Source organism: Colobus angolensis, unplaced genomic scaffold (genome assembly GCF_000951035.1).
Source record: "Colobus angolensis palliatus isolate OR3802 unplaced genomic scaffold, Cang.pa_1.0 Scaffold28, whole genome shotgun sequence".
In the NCBI taxonomy this organism is placed as follows: domain Eukaryota; kingdom Metazoa; phylum Chordata; class Mammalia; order Primates; family Cercopithecidae; genus Colobus; species Colobus angolensis.
The window spans coordinates 4,061,984-4,081,240 of NW_012116043.1; the positions used below are offsets into that span (position 1 = coordinate 4,061,984).

General features: G+C 46.2%; 1 protein-coding gene across 1 annotated transcript in view; it reads right to left on the reverse strand.

Annotated features, from left to right (window-relative positions):
• DNAH10 (dynein, axonemal, heavy chain 10) overlaps window positions 1-19,257 on the reverse strand; it is a 158,637-nt gene that overhangs the window by 55,269 nt on the left and 84,111 nt on the right. The window contains exons 35-45 of the mRNA XM_011948576.1: window positions 16,822-16,957; window positions 15,466-15,588; window positions 13,949-14,083; window positions 13,418-13,634; window positions 11,058-11,177; window positions 9,976-10,121; window positions 7,548-7,700; window positions 5,596-5,856; window positions 3,161-3,333; window positions 1,825-1,918; window positions 1,031-1,198 (exon numbers count right to left, since the gene is read on the reverse strand). Coding sequence (XP_011803966.1) covers window positions 1,031-1,198; window positions 1,825-1,918; window positions 3,161-3,333; window positions 5,596-5,856; window positions 7,548-7,700; window positions 9,976-10,121; window positions 11,058-11,177; window positions 13,418-13,634; window positions 13,949-14,083; window positions 15,466-15,588; window positions 16,822-16,957 — 1,726 coding nt within the window. The remainder of the gene's footprint in view (window positions 1-1,030; window positions 1,199-1,824; window positions 1,919-3,160; window positions 3,334-5,595; window positions 5,857-7,547; window positions 7,701-9,975; window positions 10,122-11,057; window positions 11,178-13,417; window positions 13,635-13,948; window positions 14,084-15,465; window positions 15,589-16,821; window positions 16,958-19,257) is intronic.

Here is a 19,257-nt window from a genome sequence, read left to right on the forward strand (position 1 = left end):
TGGCGGGCGCCTGTAGTCCCAGCTACTCGGGAGGCTGAGGCAGGAGAATGGCGTAAACCCGGGAGGTGGAGCTTGCATTGAGCCGAGATCTGGCCACTGCACTCCAGCCTGGACGACAGAGCGAGACTCCGTCTCAAAAAAAAAAAGAAAAAAAAAAGAAAAAAAAATAGAATTTAAAACCCAGCACGGTGGCTCATGCCTGTAATCCTAGCACTTTGGGAGGCTGAGGAGGGAGGATAACTTGAGCCCAGGGGTTCGAGACCAACCTGGGCCATGGAGCAAGACTCCGTCTCTACAAAAATAAAAACAAAAACATTAGCTGGGCACAGTGATATGTGCCCATAGTCCCGGCTACTTGGGAGGCTGAGGCAGGAAGATCACTTGAGCCCAGGAGGTTGAGGCTGCAGAGAGCCGTGATCATACCACTGCACTGTGGCCTGGGTGACAGAGAGAGACCCTGTCTCTAAGTAAATAAATAAATAAATAAATAAATAATGTCTTAAAGGATCACTGGATTTTAAGAGACAGACTCCCTCCTTTTGTCCAGAGGAGATTAAGAATGGAAGAAAGATTTTTCTGAACATCTACAGTAGTTAAAATAATTAAACTGTTTGGGTCTCTGAGATTAATCTAGCTTTCACAATCAAGATTTCCATCTGCTGGGTTCTGACTGGCCAGCAGTGACCCAAAGCAGGCAACAAGGCTCATCTCATGAATTAAATGAAAATGAATATCAGGGAGTCAAACAAGTGGTTCCCAAACCTGGCTGTGCACTAGAATCGGGGACCCTCCATGGACCCAGCACAGCACATCTCATGGGGTGGCCCCAGGAGTCTGTTCAACAATTTCCTAACGTCACTCCCAAGCATGCTGGATGTGGGAACCACCGGACCAGACACAAGTCCGCATTTCAAGCCCTCAGACAGAGCCACAGGTGTTAGGTTCCTGGGCACCCACGCAATGTTCAGCTCCCGCTTGGCCCATGCTCAGGAGAAAGCGAGCCCACGGACAAGGTGGGGCTCATCCCCACCTGGAACAGAGCCTTGGCTGCCTCGTAGTCCTGGATGTCTTCATAAATGCGTGGTTCTCCCTCGTGCAGAGCCATCCGGAAGTCTCCAAACAATATGGGATCCCTCATCACCACCTCCACGTCATCGTTAAAATGTTCCGTAACCAAATCACCTAAGTGCTGTTGTACCTTGAAACAGAAGCCCACTTAAGGACCCGAACTCAAACAGTACACGAGCTAAAACTTGTTAGGAACAGAGGATACGCTATTATTATTATTATTATTATTATTTTTTTTTTTTTTTTTATTTTGAGGCGGAGTCTCGCTCTGTGGCCTGGGCTGGAGTGCAGTGGCCGGATCTCAGCTCACTGCAAGCTCCGCCTCCCGGGTTCACGCCATTCTCCTGCCTCAGCCTCCCGAGTAGCTGGGACTACAGGCGCCCGCCACCTCACCCGGCTAGTTTTTTGTATTTTTTAGTAGAGACGGGGTTTCACCGTGTTAGCCAGGATGGTCTCGATCTCCTGACCTCGTGATCCGCCCGTCTCGGCCTCCCAAAGTGCTGGGATTACAGGCTTGAGCCACCACGCCCGGCCAGGATACACTATTATTATCTAAAATCATTTGCATTCTATTTTTTTTTCAGTTGCCGCAAGGCGCTTAATAACCAACCCACCCTCCTTTGCCCCATTGACCTCTCGTGCCTATTCTTCTGCAATTCGTGTCCTATATAAAAAACACTTTTGGCGCTTGTTTATTTTCCTGAGAAGAATTTTCTGGCTGAGTTTTGCACTTGCTGGTGCACGGGAAGTACTGACCAGCTGCTTGTCTGTTTCACTGATCAGCCGGTCATGGAAGACTCGCAGACATTCATTCCTCCAGACTCTCACCATCTGGGCCACCGTCTGGAATCTGCAGAATGGAAGGGACAAAAGTCAGCCAGGAAGTCACCTGCAGGATACCAGGGCTGACGGCTGTGACATTCAGACACACACACAGGGCGCAACAAAAGCCCAACATTTCTCCAGTCCTGCCCCCCTAGTCTCATGTTAATGAAATCTAACCAGAGAATCCAACAAAAGCTAATAAAGTCAAGTCATCATCTGTAGCTTATCTTACTGTAGGAAAGAACAGTAGCAGTGGCCGACACCTCCTTTTTCTAAGAGCCAACTCCATCTGGTCTCAGTTCTAGAACTTTCCCTGCGTTCTAGCAAAGAACCGTCACTCCACCTGAAACACCTGGAGCTGCCCTCTCCTGACCGCCCCTGACATTCTACAGGTTTCAAGGCACCAAAGAGCAGGATACATGAAACATTCTCAACTCATTCTTCAGTATCTTCTGGATTCATAATATGAATCCACATAACTGGACTATGCTTGCAAATCCACACAGACTAAAGTAGACATTCACGTGAAGGTATAAGCCTAGTTTTAATGGGGAATTTCCCTATACCGTGACTTAAATCCTTTCTGTCCTCTGCTTACTTCTCACAAAGACACACATCCTATAACCAACCAGCAAGCACTGAGTTATGTGAGCAAAAGGCTCCAGGCAGGCAAATTTCAACTTCAGAACTGAAAACGAGAGGTCAGCAACACAGTCCTGCCCAAGGGGTGTGATAGGCCTGTCCACACTTCTGCTTCTCTTGGTTCTACCTGTTTCAATTCAAAGGCTTACAAAGCATCAAGCCGGCCGGGCGCGGTGGCTCAAGTCTGTAATCCCAGCACTTTGGGAGGCCGAGACGGGCGGATCACGAGGTCAGGAGATCGAGACCATCCTGGCTAACACGGTGAAACCCCGTCTCTACTAAAAACTACAAAACACTAGCCGGGCGAGGTGGCAGCGCCTGTAGTCCCAGCTACTCGGGAGGCTGAGGCAGGAGAATGGCGTGAACCTGGGAGGCGGAGCTTGCAGTGAGCTGAGATCCGGCCACAGCACTCCAGCCTGGGTGACAGAGCGAGACTCCGTCTCAAAAAAAAAAAGCATCAAGCCTTAAGCCAAGCATTGGTCTCTCTTCTTCAACATAAGCAAAGACATTGGGTAATTAATTCATACAATGATTCATCAAATCCATCGATAAGCCCTCTGTCTTAAAAGAATAAGAAAACCATCATCCCTGTGGGGCATATTTTAGGAAGATAAACCAAACTCACCGCTCCGGGTTAGTGAGGACAAGACCATTAAAAACCCGTGAGAGATCTCGAAGGTTGAAGATGTAATGGAACTTCGACGGAGTGGGAGGTAGGTCTTGCACAATAATTTTGTAAAGTGCTAGCGTGCAGAATGTCAGCTTGCCACTCACAGCCACAATGCTTTCATGAAACGTCTGAAAAATTCAAAGACACCCCCCCCAACAGACAAATGTCCTTCAGTAGATGGATGAATAAACAAAACGTGGCAGAGCCGTACAATGGAATATGACTGAGCTATAGAAAGGAATGAAGCTGACCACGCACAGTGGCTCACGCCCGTAATCCCAGCACTTTGGGAGGCCAAGATGGGCAGATCGCCTGAGGTCAGGAGTTCAAGGCCAGCCTGACCAACATGGTAAAACCTTGTCTCTACTAAAAATACAAACATTAGCTGGGTATGGTGGCATGCACCTGTAATCCCAGCTACTTGGGAGGCTGAGGCAGGAGAATCTCTTGAACCCAGGAGGCAGAGGTTGCAGTGAGCTGAGATCACGCCATTGCACTTCAGCCTGGGTGACAGAGGGAGACTCCGTCTCACAAAAACAAAACAAAACAAACCAGGAATGAAGCACTGACAGACACACACTGCAGCACGGATGACCCTCGAGAACATGATGTGGAGTGAAGCAAGCCAGGCACAGAAAGTCACGTGCTTTATGACTCTATTTACATGAAATACCCAACATGGAAAACTCCATGGAGACAAAAGGTAGATTCATGGTTCCTGGGAATGAGAGGTGGGATGGGAGTAAGTACTAATGCGTATGGGTTTCCTTCCGGGGTGACGAAAATGTTCCGGAGTTAGACGGTACCGATGGTTGCATGACACTGTGAATGGACTAAATGCCACTGAATTATATACTTTAAAATGACTATAATAACTAATTTTGTGTTATGTGATTATTATTATTTTTTGAGATAGGGTCTTGCTCTGTTTCCCAGGCTGTAGTGCAGTGGCATGATCACAGCTTACTGCAGCCTCCACCTCTTGGGCTCAAGTGATCCTCCCAACTCAGCCTCCCTTGTAGCTGGGACTACAGGACACTACTATACTTGGCTAATTGTTTAGTATTTTTTGTAGAGACGGGGTTTCACCACATTGCCCAGGCTGGTCTCAAATTGCTGGGATCAAGTCATCCGCTCTCCTTAGCCTCCCAAAGTGCTGGGATACAGGTGTGAGCCACCATGCCCAGCCATTATGTGAATTTTACTACTTATTTTTTATTTTTACTTTTTTTATTATTATTTTATTTATTTATTTTAGATTGAGACTCTGTTGCCCATGCTGGAGTGCAATGGCACAATCTTGGTTCACTGAAGCCTTTACCTCCCAGGTTCAAACAATTCTCCTGCCTCATCCTCCCAAGTAGCTGGGACAACAGGTGCCCACCACCACACCCAGCTAATTTTTGTATTTTTAGTAGAGATGGGGGTCTGCCATGTTGACCAGGCTGGTCTTGAACTCCTGACCTCAAATGATCCACTTGCCTCAACCTCCCAGAGTGCTGGGATTACAGGCCTGAGCCACTGTACCTGGCCTGATTTGTTTGTATTGCTCTAGATTTTCACACTAATAAGTCAACATGATGTGAAACCAAAGCCCCCAACCAGCCCTCAGTGGGAGTTTTGACTGGCACAGACCTCATAGTTTTGAAAGCAAATGTCTTCAGGGAGGGCATGAACGGGCCAGGTGCTCACAGTTCCTACTGGTCATGCCTGGCCACTCCACACCTTTATCTCAGCCACCTGGCCCCTGGAGCCTCCGAGTGTGCAGACCCCGCTTTAGCAGGGAAACGCCAGATCAGAAGATGGTTGTTTAAATGAATAGGTTCCATTTGGAGGAGCCGAGTAAACCATAATAATAACAGCAGTAACTAGTAACTAATGAGTAGCTGCTATGCACTAGGCAGTGTGCACTAGGCAACCTTTACACACATTTTCCCTCCTTTCATCCTCCCAAAACCCAGTGAGGTGGGGACCGTCATGATCTCCCCACTCCAAATGAGAACGAGGTTAGGAGAGTTCAAGGGACCTGATCCCGGAGCAGAAGGGGACTGACTCCAGGGCCTCAGCCTGCTAGTTGATTCTTCGCTGTCACTCACTGTGGCATGAGCACCTCAGGGCCACATCAGGACTCCCACGAGCCCAAGGCACTTTTGCCTCCATGGACCCCTTCCTCCATAAAAACACATTACAATTACATTTTATAATGACATTGCATAAAGATGATTTTTTTCTTCTGATTTTGAAAGAAATTAAAACATTTTCACAGGCCCTGGAAAGTACTGAGGCCCCAGGCTTTGACCCTGCTGTGCCCAATGGGTAAGTCAGCCCTGCGTAGGTCTCCTCCCAACACAAGGTCTTCCGGTTTAGACTTCTAATTAAAGGCAAGTTACCGAGCTATGGCCTTTCAGGATGGAGGAATAAATTAAATGCAGAGACTCCTCTGAAGGAAACGGCACGTTGAAGACACTGAATAGTGAAATAAATCTCGGGTCAACTTCATTGCGGCCTCCTCCGGCTTTTCCCATTGCAGCGATAAAGCCAAGGTCTCGAATGCTTTTACAGTTCAGCTCCTTCCCACGGTCATATAAGTAGCCTTTTTCCAACAGCAGCTTCAGCAAGGCAATTGGCTGCTGCGTGCCATATTCATCCACCTTGATTTTTATAAAAAAGAAAAGAGAATAGTAGCATCGCAAAGCGGGAGTCAGAGAGGCCTTGGCTGACCATCCTGACTCAAGCTCATTTCTCCCGTCCCTCTCCAGGGCACCTCGGTTTCAGTTTCACAGGGCTTCTCAAAGGTTGCAGCTGTATATATCCATCTGTGATTGTGTTTTTTGAAGTTTGTCTCCCTTACGATACTACGGCTTCACGAGGGCAGGAACTGCATAGGTGTTGACTACACAGCACCAGTCGCATAGGAAGAGCTGAATAAATATATGTTAATTCAATTAATGAACAGATGGATAGATGGATGGATGGGTGGATGGATGGACAGACAGATGAATGGACAAATGCATGGACGGGCAGATGGATGGATGGGCAGATGGACAGATGGACAGACAAGAAGTCAACAGTGCAGTCCCACCCGGGGGTGTGATATGCCTGTCCACACATCGACACTTCTGCTTCTCTTGGTTTCACCTGTTTCAACTCAGGAGCTTACAAAGCATCAAGCCTTAAGCCAAGCATTTGTCCCTTTCTTCATTTAACATAAGCAAAGACATTGGGTAATTAATTCATACACTGATAATGACAGACAGATTGGCCCATCCATTGAATGGACAGATGGATAGATGGATGGATGGATGGACAGATGGATGGATAGATGGATGGATGGAGATGGATGGATGGATGGATGGATGGATGGATGGATGGATGGATGATGGATGGATGGAGATGGATGGATGGATGGATGGATGGATGGATGGATGGATGGATGATGGATGGATTGGATGGATGGAGATGGATGGATGGATGGATGGATGGATGGATGGATGGATGGATGGATGGATGGACAGGTGAATGAACAGACGGGCAGATGGATAAATGGACAGCTAGATGGAAAAACAGACAGACGGGCAAAGAGAAGAATAGATGGATAGATGAATAAATATACGAGGGAATGGACAGATGGATGGTTGGATGGATGAACAGATAGGTAGGTAAATAACAGATAGGTGGACGAAAAAACAGACACATGGATGGATGAAGGGAAGAATAGACTGATAGATGAATGACCATATGGATGGATGGATGGATGGATGGATGGATGGATGGATGGATGGATGAATGGATGGATTCTGGCTTTGCATACAGTCCTTCTGGAAATAGACTTTCAGGAAAAAAATGGTTCTATGAAATAATGTAAATTTTAATTCTAGTATGCTAAGAAAACTTTGTACTTCTCAGGCTCTGTCCCCAGAAACATACTCATAAGGCAGCCAAAGTTTTTCTTCCTTGAAAAGTCCAGCAGAATTCTTGGGAAGTATCTGCCCTGATGCCTCCCGTGTACACGGGGCCAACATCAGTATTATTAATTTAAAGAAGAGCTCCGTTAGAAACTACTTCCTCAAATACATACTGAATTTAGTTCAAAGGCTGCCGGCTACCTGCTTCCCTCCTCTAAGAAACTAAGGAACGTGATCAGTCAGGGCAAGGTCACTCTGTGTAAGAACAGCATCCCAGGCACATCCTGCCTTAGGCTGGCTCCCTGCAGCCTGCGCCCTGCAGACATTGCACAGAGGTAAATACCAATGTTCTCATACTCACTTCTAACACACACACACCCATGCAAACACAAGCACTGTCTTGACCCATCCCTCCATCTGCTTGAGCGTCTAACTACCCTTGGCATATTCATGTCATCCATGAACACCAGCAGGCGTTTTCCCATGGGCGGGCCGTAAGTATCTTTGGTTCGCTTTTCCACATTTGCTTCTAAATTTCTTTGGATATCCATGGACGTGGTGCGGGAGGAGAAGTTGACCATTAACACAATCTGAAGCAGAAAGAGATGATGTGAAAAGCCAGCCTTTTCTTCAGGGTAGCAGCAGTAAGCATTTGCACACAAGCTAGCAACTATTTTGCAAATCCCTCTGAACTAACTTTTTAATAACCCAGTGTGAGTCTGTGCTTCATTATTTTCTAAGTGCTAAAGCAAGAGTTCCTCTTTCCTTTCGGCAGATTGTATGAGTCAATAGCGAATTGTCACATGTGAGCCTTGGGGACAATGTGACATAGAAGAAAGTAGACTGAGGGTCTTGTTTCTGCACAGTTCTAGCAAGGCGACTTCCAAAAAGTCATTCAACCTTTCAGAGCCTTGTTCTTCTCACTTGTAAGATGATTGTAATGACATCTTTTTGGACTACTTCATAGAGCAATTGCATCGTATGAGATGCAATATCCAACAGTATTTTCAATATGACAATATTCAAACATAAATCACTATCATGCTGGCTGTATCTAAACAGGTCAAAGAGAGCATGAACAAGTGGTTCAGGCTTTGGGACTAACTGCAGGTGGGAAGGGTGAGGGAAGCCCCCTGGATGCTCATGCATGTGTCCTCAGCCCTCCTGCCATGCTTAGGCTGGCGAGAGCTCCTTGAGTAGTGGTTCTCACACTTAATTAATTATGCATCAGCTCCACCTGCAGGGCATGTGCCACACACCTTGCTGGGCTCCATTTCCCAGAGTTTCCAATTTGGTAGATCAGGGCACTTTTTGTTTTTTTTATTTTTAGGAGATAGGGTCTTGCTCTGTTGCCCAGGCTGGAGTGCAGTGATGTGCGATCATAGCTCACTGCAGCCGTAATTCCCAGCCTCAGGTGATCCTTCTTCATCAGCCTCTTGAGTAGCTGGGACTACCAGGCACAAACCACCATGCCTGGCAGTCTGGGATCTTTTTTTTTTTGAGACAGAGTCTCGCTCTGTCACCCAGGCTGGAGTCCAGTGGTGCAATCTTGGCTCACTGCAAGCTCCGCCTCCTGGGTTCACGCCATTCTCCTGCCTCAGCCTCCTGAGTAGCTGGGACTACAGGCGCCCGCCACCATGCCCGGCTAATTTTTTTGCATTTTTAGTAGAGACAGGGTTTCACGTGTTACCCAGGATGGTCTCAATCTCCTGACCTCGTGATCCACCTGCCTCAGCCTCCCAAAGTGCTGGGATTACAGGTGTGAGCCACCACACCCGGCCTCTGGGATCTTTTAAACAAGTTTCCAGTGATGCTGAGGTGGCTAGTCTGGGGACCATACTTTGAGAACGAACCTCTGCTTTCCATAACCCTCTCCATGTAAGGCACCCAAAGTGCAGGTGCACACAAGCTGAACGTGTTGAAGCCGAATGTGTGCCTTGCTAAAGCGACTGTGTTCAGGTGCACCTGGCTGGGCTAATGAGCACCAGCTGCAGAGTCCTGGGGGAGGGGTGTTGTGATGGAGGCTCCCAAATACGGCATCCTAGTGCCTGACTCCACAAACCCGTAGGTCCCTACGGGTTTACAGTAGGGCTGTAAACCCCGCCATGCTCCCTGTGCACATCTCCATGTTTATCCCACCATTGCCTGCGAATCCCTACAGAACAGATCTTCACAGCTTGTTCACTTCACTTGTCCTGTGCACCCCGCAAACTCCATGCTGGGTACATATCTGACCCCCTATAAATTGGACACGTAACTGGCTGAAGGAAGGAAAGGAAACACTTGAAAAGTTTTAGAAACCCACAGATGATGGTGAATAATGTGACAGCCAGCCTCTAAGATGGTCCCAGATCCTCCTCGCCTCCAGGTGTGCACGCCCTGGTGCAGGCCCCTCCCACACTGTATCAGGGTGTATAGGGTGGATTCTGTCTCCCCCAAAGATTAGGGCAGAAGGGAGGGTATGTGACTTCCAAGGCCAGGTCATAAAAGACATGATAGCATCTGCTTTGCCACCTGTCTTAAGCACTTACTCTGGAGGAAGCCAGCTACCATGTTGAGTACACCCAAGCCATCTCTGGAGAGGGCCCCCTGGTGAGGAATGGAGGCCTCCAGCCTTCAGCCATCTCAGATGAGGATCTCAGATGAGGATCCTCCAGCTCTAGCCAGGCCTCCAGATGTCTACAGCCCTGGCCAACAGCTTGACTGCAATCCCATGAGAGCCTGAGCTAGAAGCCCTCAGGTAAGCCACTCCCACATTCTTGACCCATGGAAACTGTGAGATCACAGTGTTTGTTGTATGAAGCTGCTATGCGCTGGAGTAACTTGTTACACAGCAATAGATTACTCATATGAATAATGACTTACGTTAGTTTCTTCACTCAGATTTTTGAGGAAATTCTGGGTAGTGGCTGTCTTAGAAGTGCCAGATTCACCAACAAAAATAACAGGTTGCTTAATTTTAACCATTTGTTCCAATATCCAGGTAGACCGAGTGGTATCCACTGTGTGAACTAAAATAGATATTAACAACAGGGGCATCTCAGCAGCTCCAGTAGGGTGAGCACTGGGGGCAATGTGGAATTGTCCTAGAATCCCACAGATCCCATAAAAAACAGCAGCAAAGGCCAAGACATGACCTCAGAAACAGTCACCCATTTAAGTGTATAATTTATTGACTTTGGCACAGTTCTACAGCAGTGCGATCCTCACCACAGTCCAGGTTTAGAACACCTAAGCTGTTTTTAAGATGCAATTCTGACTTACACACAGGATATTAAAAACTCAGCTTCTCTGTTGCTGACATCACTCAGACCCCTGCGGGATTTAACTTCCTGACCAACACCTTCCTCTGAAGAGACAGTGGAACCACAGCATCACGTGTGGCTCCCTCCTGCACTGGCATGTTTTCATCCTGATGGACTCCTGAGAAAACAGGGACGTCCCACTCTACAAGCTCAATGGACCAAAGTCAGACACATGCTTTGTGAAATTATTCAGCCCATATTTTATCTAAACAGCCAGAGGGATGCATTCTAAACGTGGCTCAGTATATAAACGCCCATGGCACACAGCTTTTCAAGTGAGCGCCCTTTATAAAACACTGCCTCATTCCTTGCCGTTTGGTCCCCACCCAGACAGCTCTGCGGACTGAAGATGAGCCTAGGGAAAGGCAAGGGGAGGCGAAACAGCATTTCATAGACCTGTGCGGATCGGCCTGCTGGGGAAAGAGCCACGGAAGATACTCAGAGCCAATAGCTGACAAAAATACCAAAGGGGCCACCCTCTGTGCCCAGGAGGGCCCACAGCTCACCCTCTTCAATTCTTCTCTACCAGCTCTCTGCATGGGACTTAGAGGACCACAGGAGCCATGGGATCTTCTCTGCCTCCTCCTAGAGTGAGGATCACACACTCCTAAACCCAGGAACAAGGATTTGACTATGACTTACCCAGGATGTCGATAAATTTCCTCTCGGGGGCATGAATATACTCTGGAACTAATTTACTCCATGGGACCCACTGATTCCGTTTGTTATCAAAATGAAAGTCGTACAAGGTTGGAAGTTGACCTGCAGGAAATAATGGTTGATTTCACTTGAATCATAAACATGGAAATGTAAAACCAGTTCTGGCACATGCTTGAAATGAACTAATGTTGCGTGTACTGCACGGAGGCCATAGTAAGTACTTCAATGCTGCTCCTTTACTGGACAGATATCGAGTACCTTGAACTAATGGTACTCATCACTGGACACATACCAAGTATTTGGAGCTTATGCTTCTTGTTCACGGGACAATCACTAAAGTGACTTGTGCACTGGTCAGGCACTTTCTGAGTATTTTCAACTAACGCTTCCCATTCACTGGACATACACTTCCCTGAGAATACAATAGCGAAGCAGACAGCCCTGGTCCCTACCCTTGCAGTTGTTGGAGGGCCAGGTGGGGGACAGATACAGGCAAGAAGTGGCCATTTCAGTATGGAGCCATAAGTGCTGCAGCGGGAGATGTGCAGGAACAGCGGACAACGCGGGAAGGCAGCAACCCATGCGGGACAGGGGAGAGATGGAAGCTGCGGGTGCCCGGGTAATCACCATCACCTCCACCCAGGCCATGCAAGGCTTTACTTGAGCGTGTCTAAGAGTTGACGGGATGGTAGAGAGGGGGAGACTGAAGATGAGAGAGAAAGACTCAGATGGAACGAGGAGCCTGGGAAGGAGGAAGGGGCTGGGTTGGCCTTGGCTGGGGTGGAGTGGGGGTGTCCTCTTCCACTGTAAAAGGAGAAAGCTGAAGACAGGAGCCGTGGGCTTTTCCGCTGGAAGGAGAGATTCCTATCAGACAGCTTCTGCTGTTCCTGTTGAAGGAGGAAGAAAGATCAGCTGCGGAGAGAGGGGAGGGGGCAGGGTGGAGATGTGGGGAAAAGGCCCAACGCTCCTTTGGAGCCAGGAGTGAGGGCGCCAGCTGGGGACTGGGATTTATGGAGACATCTGTCTTTGTGGCTACATGGTCTTCTCCCTGTCAGCCCCTAGAGAGGCCGAGAAGACAGACTTGGGGTTTTCTCAGAGGGATTCAACAGGACAATTAGGCAAGGCATTTGGGGGTCTCAGGCAAGAGTGACTGAAGTGAAGGCCACCAGCCAAGGAAGTGAGGATGCAGGGAAGGGGCAAGTATAGGTGCTTGAGGCGACAGCAGACACTGGGGCAACAGAGTGGCCATCCCCACGAGGCCAAACAGGAGCACAGTGGCCTGAGTCACAGAGGCAGAGTGGGCGGAGAGCAGGATTCGTGACACAGACATGACAGTGCCAGAGGTCACCGTCGAGGGTGTGCTCGAGGACCTGGAGGGCTGGAGTTGTGAGCAGGTGTCAGGAAATGGGATGCCCACTGGGCCATTCAGGCCCCCAAGATGAGGGCAAATGAGGGAGGCAAGCCAGGGAAGCAGGCCAACATCGTCTCCGAGTAAGGGAATTGTAGGCGGCAGCAGCACACAGCCAGCGTGGCCGGCGGAGCAGAAAAGCATTCCCTCAAGGGAGACTTCAGCTCTGGAAAAGTGCACTCAGACTCCCACCAAATAAAGCAGGGACTTGTAAAACATCTTTGATTTGCTCCATGACTCTCCATTAGAAAGACCAGAGGTCATTTCATTTTAAACTTTAAAAAGACCACCAGGTAAGGAGTATAAAATACAACTTCAAAAGCCATCTACATTTCAAGCCATGCTCAAATAGCAATAAGACATGGACAAAGAAGAGTCCTAGCACTGCATACAGACCTTGGAGAATGCATCTTTTTCATCCTGTATGATTCACTGAAGATGCACATTTTTGTGCAAAAACATAAAATGTTAATTTTATGATTTCCTATGAATGATTTACAAATCCACTCTTGATTGTCTACTGTGCAAATACTCAGGAATACAGCAGATGAATTATATGGTGGAAATGGAGACAGGTGGTTAAAAATAAAAATTAAAAAACAGATAGGGAAGCCCACAGGAGAAGAAACTCAAAGTCATGCAGAATGTGAGAAGTTTCAAGAGCAAAGGAAGCAAGTGCCTGCGCTGAGGCAAGAGAAGTTGACTGTCATCCAGAAAGACCATCCAGAGGGCTTGGGCTTCTACCACAGCAGTCGATGCATTTGAACTGCTTCTGGGGTTTCCAGCATGTGCTCTGACCATTGCATGTTTCTCTAAAGAAGCAAACAACCTGGAAAACTCATACAGACAGAAATATGGAGAAGCTTGTTCACTTCCTCTAGAAATTTAACCAAAGGCACTCAGAGCAGGGAAACAGGCGACACTTGGTTCCCACCTGGCAGTTCCCCAGGGTTGGCCCAAACTCCTTCTGTGTCAACAGTAGACAAAGAAGCAAGGCGTTTGATATATTCGTCAAATTTCATCCTTCCATCCTCAAGCAGGGAGGCTCCCAGAGAGCAGTAGAGAGCCTCCAGGAAGTAGCACTCCAGCAGGTCGAGGTCTTCTATGTCTCCTTCTAGTAACGCATCCAACATCTTGGCTAACTGGGTTACCTGGTTCACAGGAAAACATCTGGTTCAGCTCACATAGTCCACCCCCACAGTCCATACCCACAGAGTCCATTCCAGTCATAAATCCTGGGATCCCAGGTCCCAGAGCGATGGCAGCATATGACCCATCATGTTGGTTCCGACAGATGGAACCCAGTATCTTGACTTGCACAAAAGCAAGCATGGCGCCCTCCTTGGCACTGACCAACAATGCTACTGTTTACCCTGTCTGGCATCTTCACTCCCCTTAAAACCCTACTGTGAGCCTGTCTTTAGGAAAGAATTTCTTTTTGCTAATAGCAGGGATCGTTTCTTACCATATTGAGGTCTGTCTGAGGAACTATTGTCTTCAGCTTCTCTGTTTGTCTTCCGTCCACTATCCCTTCCACTATCACATCCATGAGATAGGGCACATATTTCTCAAAGAGACTATTCAAATTGTATTGTTCCACCTATAAAAAAGCAGCATTCCAAAGCATTTCAAGGGTTCATTTATTTAAATGGAAGTTAGTGGAAAGCTGTTCCTGCCCAAAAAGGATTGAGCAACATCTTCTGATGAATGATACATCTGGCAGGTGAGGAAACCCTGATAATAGTGCCCTATATTAGCAGAGAGATTTGTCCTTTACAATGTGCTTTCATCTCATCATGAAGTGTTTCATTTCGCTGCCACAGGGTCTACCATGCCCTTGGGGAGGAAGAAGGGAAGATAACAGTTCCCATTTGACAGGAAGAGGCTGATCATCTTAGAGTTCCAGTGACCACAGTCATCCAGCAAAGACTGTAAAGCAGCGAAGACCCCCTCCCTATCAAGGCACCAATCACCACCAGGGATTGCATGGGTCCTGAGACAGCTGTCTCCCACAGGACAGTGCCTCAAATGGTTCTATCATGCTTCCTTTGTTCTGCTCTTCTCTGGCATAGTTATGTCCTGGTTTCCATTCACCTCCAACCTAGTAGCCCTCCTAGAGACACACCCAGACCACCCATGTTCCTTTGAGAGGGTGGTCATAGCATCCTAGGTGTGGTTGAACCACAACCCGAACATGACTGTCACATCCATCTCTGCACTTTTCACAGAAGCCTTTTGTTAAGACAACACACACTTCTGGCCAGTCATCTGTTTTGTAAATAAAGGTTTATTGGTATACAGCCATGCCCATTCGTGTACAAATTTCTGGCTGTTTTCATGCCACAACAGCAGAGTTGAGTAGTTGTGAAAGAAATCATATTGCCCACACAAAGTCTCAAATATTTACTATCTACCCCTTTACAGAAAAAGTTTGTCAACCTCTGGTCTAGACCAACCAATCCAATCATTACCTATCCCACTGGCTATAAATTATCTGAAATCAAATAAGTGTGACTGCCATGGGCCAGGCGCGGTGGCTCAAGCCTGTAATCCCAGCACTTTGGGAGGCCGAGACGGGTGGATCACGAGGTCAGGAGATCGAGACCATCCTGGCTAACACAGTGAAACCCCGTCTCTACTAAAAAATACAAAAAACTAGCCGGGCGAGGTGGAGAGTGCCTGTAGTCCCAGCTACTCAGGAGGCTGAGGCAGGAGAATGGCGTAAACTCGGGAGGCGGAGCTTGCAGTGAGCTGAGATCTGGCCACTGCACTCCAGCCTGGGCAACAGAGCGAGACTCCGTCTCAAAACAACAACAACAAAAAAAACTGTGTCTGCCATGTTTTCGCTTAATTTGTGCTCAGGGACATGGGCAGGTCAAGGACAAGGTCATCGCCTTCAACTACAAACATCCCTCTGGACTATGTTATCCAACTAGCCATCAATACTGATAACTTTAAGTTCATTTTAGAAAAAAACTTCACCTTGTTTGGTATTTGATTAACCCATTTTTCCCAGTAAGGTCTATATTTCAAGTTTTTAGGATCCACATAAACCATTCCACATCGAGAGACAGTTGCAGGGGAGGCATACTGTAAATCTCCAACCTGGAGAAATAAAGAAAATCAATCATGGCTACAGTTATACACAAGATAAACTAGATGTTTAAGGACCTTCTCTTATGGAAAGTTTTTACAACTGCATGAAATCCAAATCATACCAAAATGAACACAGCTTTCATGAGGTTTTTAACTGAACACCTGGGATTTTGATGAGATTACACACTTCTGATGTAACATCTTTTTAGTTTTTCTATAATAAAATTAATGTGAAAATATGTTGTAGAATATCTGACAAAAAATAGAAAAGTATAAAGAAGAAAATAAGTTATCCAAATCCCACCACCTAGAAACAAATGTTGTTTTGAAGTGTTTTCCAGTCAATCTTTTTTCTTTATTATTTTTTTAACATAGTTGAGATCAGGCAGTATAAAACTTCATAAGGACACAGCTAAACCAGATATATTAACAAACCTAGCTCTCTCTACAAAAAAATATAGTTCAGTCAGCTAATCAGATAGTACAAATATGTACTAGATATGTACAAATATTCCATGTACCCACCAATTTTACAGTTAGAAATGGCATTAATACTAAGTTAGAGTGAAAGCAAGTCCCAGGGCCACACCTATGAAACAAGCAGTGCATATCCTAAGCAGGAGATAGAGGGCTTTGGAGAATAGTCTCCAGGAAATAAAGGAGCTCGACAGAATACTTGATATGATACAAAGTTTTAAAAAAATGAGGTTAAGATAAAGGCAAATAGTGTGAGGGAAAAAAAAAAAAAAGGAAGGCAATTACAAACTCCAGACAAAGCAAATGGCTCTAAAAGAAAGTAAATGTAATCACAGTATATTAGTTGGTTCTTCAGTAAATATTTCTATCTTCATTATAATGTAAACATTATCTACTGTTAACCAACTTAGCAATATACTATTTTGACGTTAGTGTTATAAGAGATGAATTCTTACTTTTGTAGCAGTCAGTCGATAGATAATGTATGAACTATAAAATGTATAAAGCAAGAATATCATGCTAAGCCTGTTACTTATAGACAGTAGGGTAATCATGAGAAGAAACAATTCATAAAAAGTAAAAGTAGTCACCTCTGGGATAAAGAGGGATGAGAGGAGTAAAGAACAAAGAGTTATACTCATTATAAACCCTTATGTATTGTTTGTTTTTAAATAATCATCTATATTTACTACTACTTTAATAAACATTTACATTTTTAATTACAAGAAAGACTTATGTTCAAATTTACTTTTAATCACTACTTGCCTCAAAGAGCAGGGCACAGTGCGCTTGGAGTCGGATGCGTTCCCCATTGGCCAATGTCAACAACCTGTTGTCATCCATCACAGAATTCATGTTTTCCACCCATAGAGCATCCACATCACCATCAAATAAAATATACCTGCAGCAACCAAAGAAAGGAGAGGTATGGGTCCTAGAGAGTTTCCAATTATGGAACTTGGTATAACCTTTCCATTCATGTTGAATGTCTTTTTCCCAGGGTTTTCTAGCCAGGATCTGAGACAGAGCACCCTAGCTGGCCCACAGGTTTAACTGAATGGTACATAAAAAATTGTTTGAACCTGTAATCCCAGCACTTTGGGAGGCCGAGGTAGGCGGATCACGAGGTCAGGAGTTCGAGACCAGTCTGGCCAACATAGTGAAACCCAATCTCTACTAAAAATACAAAAAATTAGCCAGGCGTAGTGGTGTGTGCCTGTAATCCCAGCTACTCAGGAGGCTGAGGCAGGAGAATAGCATGAACCCAGGAGGCAGAGGTGAAGTGAGCTGAGATAGCACTACTGTACTCCCGCCCAGGCAACAGTCAGTGCAAGACTCCGTCTAAAAAAAAAAAAAAAAAAAAAAAGTTTGAGTTAGTTGCCAATATTTAAGAATGAGGGAACTTCACACAAAAATCTGAATTTCTCACTTCTTGGGCAAACTGGAAGTTCTGAGCACACAGACCTGGATTCCTTCATGGGAACAATCTGCTGATGCTGAGGAGTGGCTGCCTATGGAGACAGAAAGTGTCATAGTCCCTGCCCCTGCCACAACGCCTACCTCATTCTCTTACACCTGAGGCTGAGTATCAATTGCTATTGATCACTGGTTTTAACCCCTGGTTTCCTGTGGTACAGTCAAGGGTAAAGAAAGTATTTTGGATATCCATGTGTAGTGGGTCAAACGGTACCCACCCCCCCACCAAAAGATGTGTTCACCCAGAAGCTGTGACTGGTGACCTTGTTTGGAGAAAGGCCTTTGCAGATGTAATTAAGGATCTCAAGATGCGATCATTCTGGCTTATACAGATGAGTCCTAATCTAATGACAAATGCCCTTATAAGAGAAAAGCAGGAGGAGACATGAGACACGCAGAGGGGAAGGCCAAGACAGAGGCAAAGATTGAAATGATGTGGCCACAAGCCAAGGAACACCTGGAACCACCAGAAGCAGAAGAGGTGAGGATTTGCCCTAGAGCCTTCGGAGGGAGTGCAGTCCTGCTCACACCTCTTTTTAGACTTTTGGCCTCCAGAATTGTGAGATAATAAATGTCTGTTGCTTTAAGCCACCCAGTTATTTGTTATGGCGGCCCTAGGAAGCTAACACCACCATGTAATTTGCTCCACTTCACTCATTTGTGCTACCTGCTGGGTCCCTGGGCGAATCTGAGTTTACAAGCCCTGGTTTACACACCATGCGTGCTGGCAGCACATCTACTTCCAAGGCCTCAGGTATTCGAGCTTCGGGATGGTTTCATTTTGTGGCTATACTGGGTGACATCTCATGCAGCGAAGCCCATCTCCACAGGACAGACGCTATTCTACTGTGCTGAAATGGTGGTTTGATAGTGCCTCCATTTAACTCACCAATATAAGTAGTTGGATTTTTTTTTTCAGCATTAACATTTTGGTTTATTTCCTTCCCATATCTTTTTTCTTTTTAGCTTTTTATTTTTAAATAATTTCAAACTTACAGAGTTACAAGAATAAAATAGTATGAAGAACTCCCATATGCCTGTCAGTCAGATTCCCCTACTGTTACATTTTTTACCAGATTTGCGCTCTCTCTTACTCTCTCTCTCTCTGAATCATTTGAGAGTCAATTACAGATAAAATGCCTCCTTCCCCTAAATACTTAAGCAAGTATTTCCTAAGAATAAGCACCTTCTCTTACACAACCACAGCAGAATTATCAAACTCAGGAAATTTAATATTGATACAATACTATTATCTAATATATAATCCACATTCAAATTTCACCAGTTGTCCCTATAGAAAATCTCCATTTATATTCATTATAAGAAGACTCAAAGGCCAGGCGTGGTGGCTCACCCCTGTAATCTCACTGTAGGAGACTGAGGTAGGAGAATCCCTTGAGCCCAGGAGTTCAAGACAAGCCTGGCCAGTACAGGGAGACTCTGTCTCTACAAAAAAAGCAAAAATTAGCTGGGCATGGTGACATGCACCTGTAGTCCCAGTCACTTGGAAGGCTAAGGTGGGAAGATTGCTTGAGCCTGGGAGTTCGAGGCTGCAGTAAGCAGTGATCATGTCACTGCACTTAGCCTGGGCAACAGAGCATGACCCCGAAGAAGAATAAGAAGGAGAAGGAGGAGAAGCACCTCAGGAGAAGGAGGAGAAGGAGGAGAAGGAGGAGGAGGAGGAGGACGAGGAGAAGAAGAGGAAGAGAAGAAGAAGAAGAAGAA